At 42.4% G+C, this 15,254-nt stretch overlaps 1 protein-coding gene across 1 annotated transcript in view; it reads left to right on the forward strand.

The window, feature by feature from the left end:
* The first annotated feature begins 1,906 nt into the window (after positions 1 to 1,906).
* Positions 1,907 to 15,254, forward strand: part of bmp6 (bone morphogenetic protein 6) — a 50,416-nt gene continuing 37,068 nt past the window's right edge. The window contains exon 1 of the mRNA XM_073487900.1: positions 1,907 to 2,816. Within this exon, the coding sequence (XP_073344001.1) occupies positions 2,408 to 2,816 (409 nt within the window). The 5' untranslated portion in view covers positions 1,907 to 2,407. The remainder of the gene's footprint in view (positions 2,817 to 15,254) is intronic.

Below are 15,254 nucleotides of genomic sequence, written 5' to 3' on the forward strand. Positions count from 1 at the left end.
TTCCAGTGAAAAAAGTCTTTTTTATTTTTTGTTGCTCAAACCACTGAATCTGTGTTATAAATCAGGAACATAAGCAAATGGGACTTTGAGTCCAAAAGAAGCTAAAAAAGCTGATAAATGACAACCTTGAGAGCACCGGTTCTCTGTCAGCCCAGTATGGTGTCTTTAGTCATGGTTCTGTTATTTTAGAGCTTGATCAGTGGGATTTCTCTCCAATACAGGCACACAGGTACACAAAGAATGTGTGTCATTGAAGTTTCAAGACTTTGTGCATCTTTTTCATAGTGTCTAGACAGGATTTCCGCTTGGAAAACATTTTAAAATGTAAAAATTGCAGCAAAAGTTTTAATGATAATGACAAAAATTGGTTTAACGTGCTGTAAAAGGACTTGTGTAAGGTAAAAATGTGACACTTTAGCTGTATGAGAGTGAGATTTTGAATTTAGTCTGAAAGCTATCTAGCAGTTGTGTGTGTGTGTGTGTGTGTGTGTGTGTGTGTGTGTGTGTGTGTGTGTTTTGGTGGTGGTATGTGCAGCTTTGATGCTGGTTCTCACTCTTCACATGCAGATAAGATAGGCTCTGGCAGCAGCAGCAGTAGCAGACACACAGAGATATGGACACCTTTGGGCCTTATCACCAGGACCATCACAGACTGAAGGGACCACGAAGACATAACACAGGTTAGGATGGGAGAGAGAGGAGGGAGAGAAGGAAATGAAGATTTTAAAGAATTCCTTGAGGTTTCTGGGACATATTCAGTTGTCATATCCTAGTTTATAGAATAAACATAAGGTACTATAGCGTGACATTTTGCAGCAGGCATTTTACTAGTTTGTGTGATTTGTTTGCTTTTAAAGGGGCACTATGTAGTTTTGGAGAAGAAATTCAAACTTAGAATTTTAATATTTACTATGTTAATGAGGAAATAGTACAAACTCAGACATATTTATTTTTCCATAACTGAATGAACAAGCCCAGAGGAAAATAAGCTCCCCAGAACACTGTTTGAAGCTACAAAGGTGGCAGGGTCCGCCAAATATAAACAAAGTAAAACAGTATTCAGTTGTGTTGTCCTTTAAGGTTTGTTTAGGCATAAAAATCAGTCAATGAAGATCTCCTGATTAATGTCTTCCCCAAAACTACATACATACCTCTAACAGAGGCGGTAATTTGAATGTGCAGACCCATCATGTCGCTGGTTTAATATTGAAATGATATACAATTAATAGCGTTTATGACCCTCGTGCTGGAGGGAGATCAGATCACTTGTCCTCTGCAGGTGCTGCGCGTCATTGCCTGCTGTTTCCCACTCCATCGTCAGGGGTCGTGCCTCAACTGGGCAACATTTATTCTGCCTGGTTGGAGTGGACACACACCTTGGTTCTGGATGTGTAGAGATGTAAGCCCATGCTTCATTATAGTAGATCTAACGATTTCATTGAAGTGCGTACTTTTTCAGATCCGAGGAATAAATTGAACTATCTAAACCTTATGAAAGAGAAGTTAAGCTTAAATGTGAGAAACAATGTGCGCATATTCTTCTACAGAAAACTAAAAACATGTGGCCATTCTGAAGTTTTACCCCTATCAGATCAATGTCATACAAAAGTTAAACAAAAGTATGAAAAACTGGACTCTTGGATGAAGTCGTATCACAGAGACTGTATATGACTGTATGAATGCTGTATGTGGAGTAACTTTGCGTTTTAACGACAGCACACCGGCTGTTATTCTGCAGCGGACAGAATATGGAAATATGATGTTAAGAGTTGTCCTTGTAGCCTGAAGAGCTCCACCTCTGGCTCAGTGCGCACGGAGTGGGCGGTTTCTGAACACGCATACACACAGAGACGCACGTACACGCGCGCGCACGCATATTATGGACTGCAACCTGCGGATTCCTGTTACTCTCACACACACAGCCTGTAGGAGTAGGTGACCGTCACTGGGACCGCTTCCACTGTTAAAGGGCGGCTTTTGTCAGTGCGCAACGTTGGAGAATCATATATTTTTGGAGCGCAAACAGTAAAATGGCTTCTTTCAGAGGACTTGTTATTCTTTTATTGGAGAACTTCGTGTCAAACGGTGTCTTTTGACCGACTTACCGGAGCGCTCAGAATAAAGTTTCACATGGTGCACTTTATCCTGAAGCAGGACAGCGCGCTACGGGAATCAGAAATGAGAGCAGGTCCGACGCTTTTCTGCGCATTTCTCTTTAGAAAGTATTTCAAATGGCTTGATACACGAGTCGTTTCTGCTTTTTGATCTGCGGCTGCGACAGATAACAGCGCGCTCTCGGACGGACTTTGGTTACCATTACGCACATTTTTTTTTTACGTTTGGATAGGCGACTGAAGCTCCAAGCCAGACACACTTGGGACTCCGGAGAGCACAGCGGGACAACACCATGACCAGCTGCTGGCTTGCCTTGGTCGGATTGTGGTGGAGCGCTTATTACTGCATGTTCCTGGTCGCGGGGAGTAATTATTCACTGGATGGAAACAACGAAGTGCACCCGGGTTTCATCCACCGGCGGCTGCGGACGCACGAGAAGAGGGAGATGCAGAAGGAGATCCTGTCCATCCTCGGGCTGCCGCACAGACCGAGACCGCATCTGTCGCACGGAAAGTACAACTCCGCTCCACTTTTCATGTTGGACTTATACAACACGATATCCAGCGAGGAGAAAAGCCCAGTGGAAGGCGTGCTGGACCGCTATCAGAGCATGCGGACGACCCAGAGTCCACCTCTGGCCACATATCAAGAAACTGCCTTTCTAAATGACGCAGATATGGTGATGAGCTTCGTTAATTTGGGTAAGTTTCTTGAAATTATTTTTACTTTATGGATGGTTTTTGTGCGTAATTGCGAGATGTTTTTGTTGGATCTCTGAATCACATTGGAAATCTCACTGTGCGAGATTGAATTAAGGGTGAACAGGTGTTTGGCACAAGCGAGACTGAAGTAAAGTGTCGCTGGGAAAAATCTTACACAGCAGATTTATTTCAGTTTATTATGAGGAAGGGATTTTTAAAAATCAAGCATTTTAAAATACATCTTTAGTTTTCCACGTTGGACCTGGAGCTCAAGGTTGACCCACATTTTAATTCACCATCACTTAACACAGGACACTAGACGCGCATTTAGTAATGGATCATGAACCACCTCACTGTGTGAGCCACACAGAGGCCTGAGACTCCCCCATGTCCTCTGTGGGTTAGAAAAACTGTTGAGGTATGTATTGTTTCCGAGTAATTTATTGTTACACGTCCTCTCTCAGGATGGATCGGCCCTCCGCTCATTTATAGGACCGAAATTCTGTGGTCAGTCTTGCTGTGCAATCTACTGCATGATTTATGTCCCCGCGGGAAAAATTGACCTTGTATCCTCAGCAAACCATCAACCACCACCGCTGGTATTTGTATGTAAAGGGCTATTCCTGCCGTTGACCTCCAGCAGGGCGAGTTGCGGTCTCCGTGCGTAAACTGCGTCGCATTGTTTGTGTTACCCCAGCAGATTTGTCTTTAATTAGCCCCAGTGACGATAAAGAGGGACACTTTAATCATAACGAGTTTGGAACATAAAAGCCAAAGGGCCTTCCTTCCATTAGCAGCTCCAGTGTTTACTGGGAGACTGTAAACAGAGCGCCTGAAGATAAACAGAGTCAGACGCTGGTGGACAAGGAGGCTTAAACCCAGATTGATTGTCATTCTCCTTGGGAACTCAGGGCATTGTCATGATCCGGCCTTGAGAACAGTGGGAATGTATCACTGCTGAAGAATGTGCTCTCTTTTTTTCCTCTTGAAACAGGAAGTCCAGCAAATATTTAATCCCTCACCTTTATCAACTATTTAATAGTAACCTAGTGCCACACATGAAGAAGAGAATGAGGATTGAAGTTTGAAAAAGCAAATGTTTCTCTACTTATTGGTCCTGTGAGTATTGGTGTTGCAACATGCAGTGATGAAAACCAGATATTCAGACAGGAGGAGGCCGTCGTATTGGTATCAAATATCGAAGCCCCTCTGTTGGCTTCTGTGTGGGGGTGTGATGGTGGCGGCGTTGTGTTTGTGTGTCTGTGGTTTCGGTATTCCTGTGCTGTGTAACTTTGGGTTTATAGTCCTGTGTTGTTGCACATCTGGCTCTCCACTTTGATTAATCGCGTCCTGTGCATCTTTTGACGATTCCCTCAGATTTCTGCGGTGACCGGGGGATTAGGTTGCCATCTCCTCCAGCCGTACACAGAGTCCTAACCGCCCTGGAGGAGGGACGGCTTCCTCCCTGAATGTGATTGTAATTAATGTTGGACAGGCCAAGGCTTTCCATCTGCTTTGCAAATAAGGCCTTGCACGACTACCGTGTGTCATCGCCGTCCGATTGGTTTTTAATGTGTCTCTTACTCGATTGGAGTGGTTATAAAGCTATAGTAGAGAGAGGCCTGAAACTCTTCTGGGTGGTCCTTCTTGTTGCAAAACCGGCCTAAAAATCTGGATATCATGTGTGGCCAAACTACAAATTAGAATCAAGATAAATGAGAGGAAGAAAAGGGAAGAAGCCAAACAATCTGTCTGAAAAGATTTGAAAAATATGGAGCAGGATTAAGAGACCAGGCCTGAAGCGGATTTACTCATTGAAAGGCACCTTCTCTGCATAATCTGTGTTTGTACAATCACAGCAAAGCAGAAGGCAGCAGCTCTGTTTACACTGATGATCTGATTTAAAAACACTTTTTTTATAGGCAAATCCTCCCTGTGTGTAAATGTAAGAATATCAAACTTTAAAGTGACCCACAGCAAATAAAAGGATGACAGTGATTTAAGCTTCGGCCCGAACTGATGTCTTTCACAGCCAGCTGCGGCAGTAGCACAGATAGAGAGCTCATTTTCTGAGGGTACTCTCTTGGGACTCAGGTAGATTTAAGAGCCCCTGCGTTACATCCAGTCTCAAGTGCGCTCTGCGAACCATATGCCTCCCCCTGCATGATTCATATAGACCTCTTGTTCACTCATCCATTCTCCTTAGCTTTCATCACTCGTTCAGAATGACCCATTGAAAAATAAAAAAGCCGAGCAAGTGGTGGAAAACTTTAAATTGGGGGGGAACAGAAGCATATTTTCCAGCTCCTTTTTCATCTTCATTCCTAGAATAGCACGTTCATCACTGTTTGCCTTGCGGACGTCCTGCTTTCCACTGAGGTCTAGTGAAGTGACACTGTGTGCTGAATGACTCATGCTGTGTGACACGCTGCAGCTCCGAACATGTCCTAATGCCCAGCAGGGTCCTCGGGTAATGGTAGCAGTCACTGTTAAAGCTTCCCTGTGGAGTTTTAGACCTGTAGTAGAGCTATGAAGTTGTTTATGAGTGGGACACCATTTTGTTTGTCTCACACACGCATGCTGATAACACTTTTTTTGTTGTTGTTGCTTAAACATGCAGACACATTGACTTTGAACATGAAATCAAATTATTCTACCATATTATTTAGAAAAGGAAACAGATAATCGGACATTAAACAGACACATAAATGTGCCTACGTGTGAAGCATATGTGCAGAAAATTCCTTCAGAGAAGACTCTGTGAGGTTTTAAGTGTGATAGCATCTTTTTCCTTATTTATATTTGAGGAGAACTCCAGTTGTGACACATTTAGTGGAAAAAGGCCGACCTTTTCAGATGTTGGTCACTGGTCGCAGAACTTCTATAAATTCCTCTCAAAGTTTGTAGAGTGAGTGGGGAGACACTGACCATTATTGGTAAGGTGCATCCCAGTGGAAAACAAATACAAGAGGTCAATGCTCACTCAATTAATGAAGGGTGACATTGCTGAACAAATATCCGCAGACACCCTGAGGGCTATAATAGCCAGCAGGGGGAAATTTGCTATTCCTATCAGGTTTGGTTTTTGTGGCTGAGCTGTAAGCTCGTGGTTACGGTGAGTCAAGGATGCACAGAAATGGCTTTGGTTTCATGGGTCACAGAACAGGAACTCCAAATGTTGTTCCTGTGTCATCTGCATTTAACCGTGATGAGTTTGCTCCGGCGTTGCCCTCCCGTGCCAGCCAGACAGACAGGTGTGGAGGCCTCTCTGAGCTTGGCTTGGCTCAGAGCGCAGCCCGAAGCTCCCATTGCTTGTTTGCTCTCCCATCCTTTGCTGTTTGTATGCTGGGTTTTACCAGAGGGAAGGTTCCATAATAATCCGGGAAAATCCATCCGTGGTTTTCAGAGTCGATCTTGTTGTACTTTTCCTACAATTTTAAATACAATGATTAACAGGTGAGCTTGACCCCACCCTTCTTTAATTGGCAGACTGTTTTCTGTTCTAAGGCCCCATTTACCAAGTGTCTTATTATCGGATCAAAATCCAAATGTGTTTTAAGAAAGTTCTGTTTACACTGGGCTGCATGCACTGGTCGCTGACAGGTGAAGTGAATAACATTGATCATGTTATCCTGGCACTCATAAAGATGCTACTTTACACGCACCACCCATCCAAACACCATTCCCGAACTGCAGTGGTCCTCCCAGCAGGACAGTGTGTCCTGCCACACCATAAAAACTGCTCAGAAATGGCCCAAACAATGTTAACATTAAGAGCTAAGGGCGTTGACCCACCCCCACATTCTCCAGATCCCAATCCTATCAATCATCCTTGGGACATGCCGGATGAAGTCTGATCCATGGTGGCCCAACAGTTGATTGGACTTGGCTCTGACCCATTAAGGCATGGACACAGGACCTCTCAAGGTGTCCTATTGTGTCTCAAAGGTCCCAAAAGGCTTGATTGAATTGGGATCTGAGGAAATTGTAGGCCAGGTCGACACCCTGAGCCCTTTGTCACATTCCTCCAGCCATTCCTGAGCAGTTTTTGTGGTGTGTCAGAGCAAATTCTGCTGCTGGGGGACCACTTACAATGGGGATAGTGGTTGCCATTACTTGGTCTACAACAGTGTTTGGGTGGGATGTTGCATTTGCCTTGTTTTTCCTTGGTTACATGCTAAAATCAAGGTCAATGCTGGGTCTCACTAAACACTTGGTATTTCACCCAGATGTCCATTTCGGTGAGCTCGTTGACAGTCTCAGCCTGTGCCCTGACTGCACGTAGTTTTTCTTTAATTTGCGGATTTGATCTCACATCTACATGAATAGAGGTGATACTCTATCTTGTAAGACAAGTTTTGGTGGTAGAAAATGTTATGGAAAAGTCTGCCTTTAGGTGATATAGTCTAAAGATGCTTAGTTACTTTTCTTTCAATAAGGCGTGCTGGACAAATAGATCTTACACAACTTTAATGTGGGTGACGGAGTTTGCGTCCTGATTGTAAGAACAGTTTCTTTTATGGACTTTTGCTTTGATTTCAGGTATTTAAAAGAATATTTTCAGTTACAGTTTGGTTAGGTTTAGGCGATAAAACATACTTGGTTAGGCTTAGGAAAAGATCATGGTTTGGATCAATATAATAAGTCATCTTTCACTTTTGGTTGGACAAGAGCAGCGCTGGTCACAAAAAATAAAAAATCATCTCTGAATTACAAGTGACGAGTCACCCAATGCAGTCCGATGAGAACGCACATCAGGCACACAACAGTCTACTCAGGATGTAAGGTGCCGCCCTTGGATGAAATACCAACTTTTTAGAGAGTCCCAGTCCATGCCACGCCGATCTAGGTGATAATTTTATTGCAGTTTATATACAACTAAGACTATAACTTGGCTGGATTGGCTATGAACTAGACTCACACATGCTGATCATTCAGTGGTTGGACTGATCAGAGATCAAAAATGTATGTGACAGGGAGGATGGTGGATCTTTTCAGGATCACTTCAGCTGTTATCAACACAGGGGACAGATGCTGACAGGCTGACAATCAGATTTTCTCAAATGCTTCTTGGTTGCATACCCACCTGACTCTTATGATAACTGGCTACATATAAATGTGGTCCAAGTTATTGCAGCCCATCTGAAGGGCATTCGAGTGTATGTCATTTTGAATCACAGGTGCCTCCTGTGGCTTAAATATTACTAAATTGTTTTATGCGTTCATGCACTTGTCTTGTCATCATGACTACCCTCCTTTTCTTCTTCTTTTCCCTCTCCTTTCAGCCTCTGCACACCTCGTTGCATGGCTATAGCAGAGCTGTCACTAGACCTCTTACCCAAGTCAACAGCCAAGCTTTCTACTAGCCTACCTCCCACACTTTAAAGGCAAACAAGCCAGAAGCTTTAAGAAGTGGGTTTCAGGAGATTAGCTGGGTCCAGACAGCCCTGGGCTTATTCTGAAATGAAGTGCCCTTATTAAACGGCTGTTTTCCTTGTCTTATGATGCCTGGCTGCATTTCTCAGCGCCTAAGCCCAGGTAAGCCACTTCCTTTGCAGCGAAACGTGTCCCAAAGCCCCAGCATGATCAAATAATTAGTTGGCTTCGATCAAAGAGTCAATTGTTTGATGCAGAAGGGAGCTTTGGAAAATTTTCACTAAACCGTCTTGAAACACTTCCTGCAAAGCCTCAGAGACCAGAACAGAACACAAGACCACCCGTCACTTCACCTCAACTTCAACACACCGTAAACAGTATTAGCCAGAAGTTGGGCAAGGAATTCAAGATATGCTGCAGTGAAATAAAGGATATTTTCTGAGACATAATCTTGGCAGCTGAAACCTTCCTGCAATGGTGAGAAAAATTACATTAACAAACTACAAACCCCTATGTTTGTTTTCATCTGTTTACAGTATCAGATATTTCACTGCCGCTACAAGTTCACTTGAACTTGCAGTGATGTTCAAGAACGGCCCAAGATATACAAATAATGCTGCTTATTGAGTTACAGTGTTTTAAAGTGCTTCCTTTTTCTTGTGTTTGGATTGTATTGGTTGTCAAGCTCTTTGGCAAAACACACAGCTGCCTCAAGAAACAAACAGGGTTGATGGAGGAAACATCTCCGGTTTACCAGATTATGTCTTTTCCAGTCCAGCTTCTTGTCTGTCATAAAAGACGAGGTGTTACAGGACAGCTCTATTGTCCATTTGACTTTTTGTGAAAGACCTTGAAGTGTGCACAAGTGTGTGCATGTCTCCTCACAGTATTATCCTCAGTAGGTGGAGGAATTGATGCAGCTAACCTTTTGCTGTGGGTGTATACGTAGATGGAGGTGGATACACGGATACACGTAGTTGGTCGACCCCTAGGTCAGCAGATAACCATTTATAAGAGAGCATTCCATTTACACTTGAAGTCATCTCTGTCACGCCCCCTGCTCTTAACACCCCTCTCCCTCCAAGCCCACCCACCCTGATGATATCTCCCCCTCTCACGCCATAACTCACCGACCTGACGAGATGGCAGCAGAGATCGAGGCTAAGTACAAAGATTACACCTCTTCTTGCCTTGTTTTCTCTCCGTCTTCATTTCACCTCTCGTCCAGTCTCGTGTCTTCTTTGGACATTCCAGTTCGGAGTGATAGTGGCGTGGGATGGAGGAGTGTGACGAGATAAGGAGGCGAAGTGAGACGCACTTGCGGCTGGTAACGATCTATCGAACGGAGCAGATAACCCTGGCGGAACATCTGATTAGGGCCCGCTGCTCCCATTTATCACCTCTGCGTGCAGGGATGGAGGAATTTGCACTGTTTGTTCTGCCGTGCTTCACTGTCCTCTCACACATCTGTTGTTTTCTTCATATCTGTCTTTCTTCGCGTCTCTTTTTCTTTCTGTCTTTGCCCTGTGTCAAATTATGGCTGTATTTCATCTTGTTGCATTTCTCAAATCAGCCTGGAAAAACCTCAGAAGGAGTCTTGACCACATGCTGTGCAAAAAGAAGCAGCTAATCAGAAACAGGTTGATATGATGACATCCTTCGGGAACTCATAAACAGACAGCACATGATTTTTCAGGCTATTGCCCTGGTATTAAACATATTGATTATAGTATGGATCTCATTGGAGAGTCTGGTGGTCCAAATCCAGATTTAAAGGCTTTTCCAGATCCAAAAGAAAATGATTCTGGCATGAAAAGGCACCATTTTAAAGATACTGAAGTGTGGCACAAAATGTAAAAATGTGTTATTTTTCACTGCAGTTGTAGTCTTGCTAGTGATTGTTGTAACCTCTTGTATAACTCTGAGTGTGTGGGTATGTGCTTAAAACGATGAAACAAAGTGTGTGTGTGTGTGTGTGTGTGTTTGCGTGTGCATGTGTGTGTGTGTGTGTGCGCGTGTGTGTTTTTACTCCTGCATGGCTCTTTCCTGCTAAGAGCGCTGTAAAGCTGTCAGCCTTTGTCTTGTGTTTAACTCTCTATGAGGAGGCTACGCAGAGGAGATCATTAACCTGGAATTAGTGTGTGTGCACTTGTGCAAGGCTGTGTTTGTATATACGACGTTTGTATATATGAAAGAGAGAGGCGAAGATGCAAACAAATGTGTCTTTGTTTTGATTCATGCATTTTCTGTGTTTCTGACTACAAATAAAACCAAAGGCACAGAATCCATTCTGGTGAAAGTGGAAAACACCTGCTGCTTGAGTTTTAGTTTAGGTCAGGGCTGGTCAAAGTGTGGCCTGCGGGCCATCATAAGTTTTGATTTGGCCTGTCAGATTTCTTCTTTACAAGATACCACAATTACCAAGTAACATCATGTATTTTTAACTAATTAAAACTTCATATGACAGAATGAGGCTAAAAACACAACAAATCTCAGCACAGAATGCTTATAATAATAATAATAGTAAGCAATTTTGCACTACAGACACTTTGTGTGCAAAATACAATGCAGAAGTAAACCACTGGGAACCACTGCTTTACTGAACGTTAATCCCTTAAACAGAAACACCTGAGACTTCCTTCTCAGACCACTTGTGTCTGTGGTTTCTGAGTACTTCACTGCTGACTCCATGTTGTTATTTTAAGAGCTCGGGAGGAATATTCTGCTGTGATTTAGCATAAACTTTAATTACATTTTATCAACTTCGTCACATTTCCCTCTGCAAAGGACTCGTTTATTGACATTGTTTAAATCCGTATGTTACATTTGATGTACAGGACTTTTTCAGTAAACACTGGCTGATATGTCTTTGGAATTTCTGGTCAGCCCCAGTGTTAAAAAAGGTTGTGAACCTGTGAACCGCTGAACTCTGCATCTGCGTGTCCTTGTGTGCCCAGTAAACTCCATCCATTATCATAATGATCCCGTCGTTTGCTCTGCCGGAGAGGCTAGTTCTGGTAATGGAGACGACTGCGGCCGTCAGGAATGGCGTAAATGTCATGGTAAACATTCCTGCTGTCACATTCTTCTGTGAAGCCACCAGGAAACCTGCAGGGATTTATCTCTTGTAAATAAAAAAAAGCAGAGAAAGGAGGGAAGAAAGGAAAGAAAAAGGCACACCCAGAGGATGCTTGAGGGCTGAGACACTCTGGGACAGATGAAAGGTGATTTAAAGCCTTTGGTGACCTTGAAGGAGCAGAGGAAGGAGGGTGTGAGTGTGTGTTTGTTCTGGGAGCTGCATATACACATTTATGTGTACACAAATGTCTTTGTGTTTATATGAGTGCAACTTGAAGATATTTTATGGTCGGAACAAGGAGAAACATGATGGAAATCCTTTTTTAGCCATGTTTGCGGCGTGTCGGTCAGTTTGTTCACTGCTTTGGGTCAAAATGAAAAATCTCACCAACTATTTGGTGGATCGCCGTAAAATTCTAACATTCACTGAATCGCCAGAATGAATGTTGGCATTGTATGTTTCTGCAAATCACAGATATGTTGAAACTTTGAGGCTGTTCAGACCTGGTTTTGTTGTTGCATAAGGGGAAACTTTTCGAACTTTGTGAAGCGGCTACACTTAATTCTTAATCATTGGTGCCCTCTTGTAAATTCAGCATTAGATAGAATACATTAAGATGTTTCTTTCCATGTTAAAAGTGTCAGTTTGTCGCAGCGTCGCAAAAAAAAAAGTCTGCTTCCAAGTGCTTCGTACCTCCGAGTAGCTGTTTGAACTCTCTGTTTCAACTGATTTTACAAGATTATAACATATTGACAGTAGGCATGCCAACTTTTACAAATAAAGTAAAAAGTAACTAATTAAGGCTGCTTCTTTGTCATCCATGGAGAAAGTCCCCAGACTCCCTTAAAAAAAGGCTTAATTTTGAGACTAGTTGCATTAGGAGGAACTGTATAAACTTCTTAAAATGCTGTCTGCAACATATTCTTAACTGTTTGGGCCTTCGTGTTAATTCGGCAAACTACATGTATAACACATGTAATTTTACATTGTGTAAAAATATATTGTGTATATTTGCATATAGAGCAGGGAAGTGAGATCCGATCACAAGAGGTCACCCAGAACGCATGTTGATACCAAATGTGAACAGCCTCTCTGTTTCTTTATGTTGCAACTTTAGGTTCCGTCTTCGATTTCGCCTTTGTTGCCACTAACACGTCTGCAAATTTTTGTGACGTCTCCTCAAAAATACTCAGCTGGATGGATGATAAAGATTCCTGGTCTTCGGGTGAAGAGATCTCGAACAGTGCTCTCTCGCCTGGCAGCTGCCTCAGCCAGGTGTCGCTCGCTGTCATTAGCATCTGACTCTAAGCACTGCTGTTCCTAATTTAGGCCTACAGTCTCACATAGTTGCTACCATGGCATGGTGTCTTGATCATTTGCTATTAGCCTCAGGACTTGGGTTTAAGGTTAATGTTAGACATAGAATAAAAAAATTGTTTTCAACTGGGATTTCCTCCATTTTCCAAAATGCCTTGCACAGATGTAAATCTGTTGTATTGAGTCAGATTTTTGGATGTTGAAGAGAAAAAAGTGCAAGAATATTTTCTCTTGGCAAATATCTGTATTAAGTATTTTGCACCTGTTAGATAGTCTTTGGCCAGTTATTCTTACAAATTAGAAAAATGCACCACTTTAAAAGAAAATAGACCAAGAAACCTGAGATAAATCAACAAGTTGTTTATTTGACAGTGATAAGTGTGTTTAGGAGTTTTCCTACAAAGGTCAGGGTCAGGGGTTAGGGAATGAATGTAGTCACTTACTTGTGCAAAGTCTGTACAATTACACAAACATGGTCAAATGTGACTTCGCTTGTGCTTGTCTGTACTGATAATTGAAGCATATTGAATGTACTTGTTAGACAACAAGAACTCCCACCTCGTTACACATGAAGTCTTCATCAAATACTGGTGGAACGAGAGGAGAAAGCACCCCTCGGCCCCTCGCTTGTTCCCAGGCTGGTCGTCTCTCTAAAGAGGACGTGCCTGAAACAACAACCGCAGGTCCACAGTGAGAAAAAAGCCCCATGTGAGCGCAGATGCTCCTGACCCTCCCGAGCAAGTAGCCTCCCTTTCAACCGCGCTGCCGCTGACAAATTTACGAGCCCTACGCTGACCCGCGGGCTGACTTTCCAAACACGATACTGACAGGAAAACAGTCGGAGACGGGAGGGATGGAGGGAGAAAGAGAGAGATGAGAAAAAGAGCATGGAGGAGGAAAAGAAGCAAGACATGTATATGCTGTGTTTTTATCAGCCAATAATAAGCATGTCTCATTCTCTTTAGTACATTTTCGTACATTCTCCAATTTGATTTCCTTTTACACTCAGAGCAAGTGGAAAATATTTGGTTATAAAGAATTCTATGCAAACTTGTATGATTTACACTCTGCTTTCCTAATTCAATACATCATTCTTTCTAATGAGCGGTGGAAAACAGAGATTGATGCCTTTAACCACAGGCATCACCGGAGAAAATAAAATACGGTGGCAGAAGAAAGAACAAGGAGGAGAGAGCAGTGAGATCATGAAACTGCAAATACAGAAAAGAAAGAAAAAGGAAGTCAGGTGAGAAAAAAATAAGATGAAGAAAAATTTTGCTATTTGTATCTCAGTCCCTAAAATGTCCAGAGTTTAGGGGTTTGACTCCCAGTGAGGCCACTTTTAAAAAAAAAAAAAAGTATCCACTCCCAGTGCCGAGAGGATAAAAGGATCTTATCACTAAGGATGTGCAGGGGAAACTCTGCCCAGTCCTTCCTCCTCTACGGACAGTTTCCACACCTCCGAGCAGCCAGTCTCCTGGATACCTTATCTGACTGAGGGTCCAGTCCAGTATGAATCCTTCTCATAGAGGAAGTCTCACATTTTTCAACATATTGAGGTCAATATGGTCCGTATGTTCAGAAATATTCCCTCGGTAAACACAGTCATACTGTATATACTCTCTCTCTCTCTCATTAGCAGCTGTTAAAGCCCAGCTGGTACTATGTGGAAGCTGAAAAGAATGTAACTCTGAGATTCATCTAATGAGCAAGACAATTTGAATTATTCTTCTAATAGCTTCTCGCTGTTATATTATAGGCAGTGGTCAAGAATGTCTCAGGCCTTTGTAGTGGACAGATGGATATCTACTGGCCAATTGAAACTGTTCTTTGAAATCAAACTTGACTGATGAAGAGTGTCTTCTGGTGAATCATGATGTCTAGAATGAAGTCTAGAATATTTTTGTCATTGTTGGTTTCGGATTGTACTGCAGCTAGTCAGAAGTATCAAATTAAGAGATGATGCTAGTATACGTATTATAAGAAGGGTCCTATGTCTGTAGTTTTGGCCGTAACTTCTGTCTAATATTAACACTAACATTGTACACTCTCATCAATCTCTGAGATCAAGAAAAATTGCCAAAAAGAATCAACCAGGGCAAGAAGCACAAGTGGTCAGATGATAAAAAAATGGAAACCATGACTATTATAGTTTTGTTTTAGTAATGAAAACTGTTGACATGTTAGTATTTTTTGTCATCAGATTATATTTGAAAGTTTAAGTCAATCTGGTATAGCCAAAACCAATACTTTTATTTTTGTCACTTAAGTCAAACTTATTTCACATAAGTTTTTATCTCAGCATTATCTGATGAATGATGAAAAACACAGGTTGAATGGTTAAGAATGCAGCTTTGCTGTTCTAGTGGTCTGATGGTGTCCATGTTAGGAACACATCCAGACATGGAACCTACAGGCTTGGGCTGATATTAGATATTATCGAATATCGCGATGTTTGCTGTCATATGTGATATTTTTCACAATACTGAATATCGAACAGCTGTTACGGCATCTTTGGCTTTCATTTTGAAAAGAAAAATGCACATTGTACTTCTTCTGTAGTTGTGCATGTACAGTTAAATGAGGGATCATCACCAATACTTTGTTTCATCTCCAAATAAAGTAGTTTAGAACATCCGGCTGAACTGTTGGCTTCTTTACTGATC

Source organism: Pagrus major, chromosome 19 (genome assembly GCF_040436345.1).
Source record: "Pagrus major chromosome 19, Pma_NU_1.0".
Taxonomy (NCBI): Eukaryota; Metazoa; Chordata; class Actinopteri; order Spariformes; family Sparidae; genus Pagrus; species Pagrus major.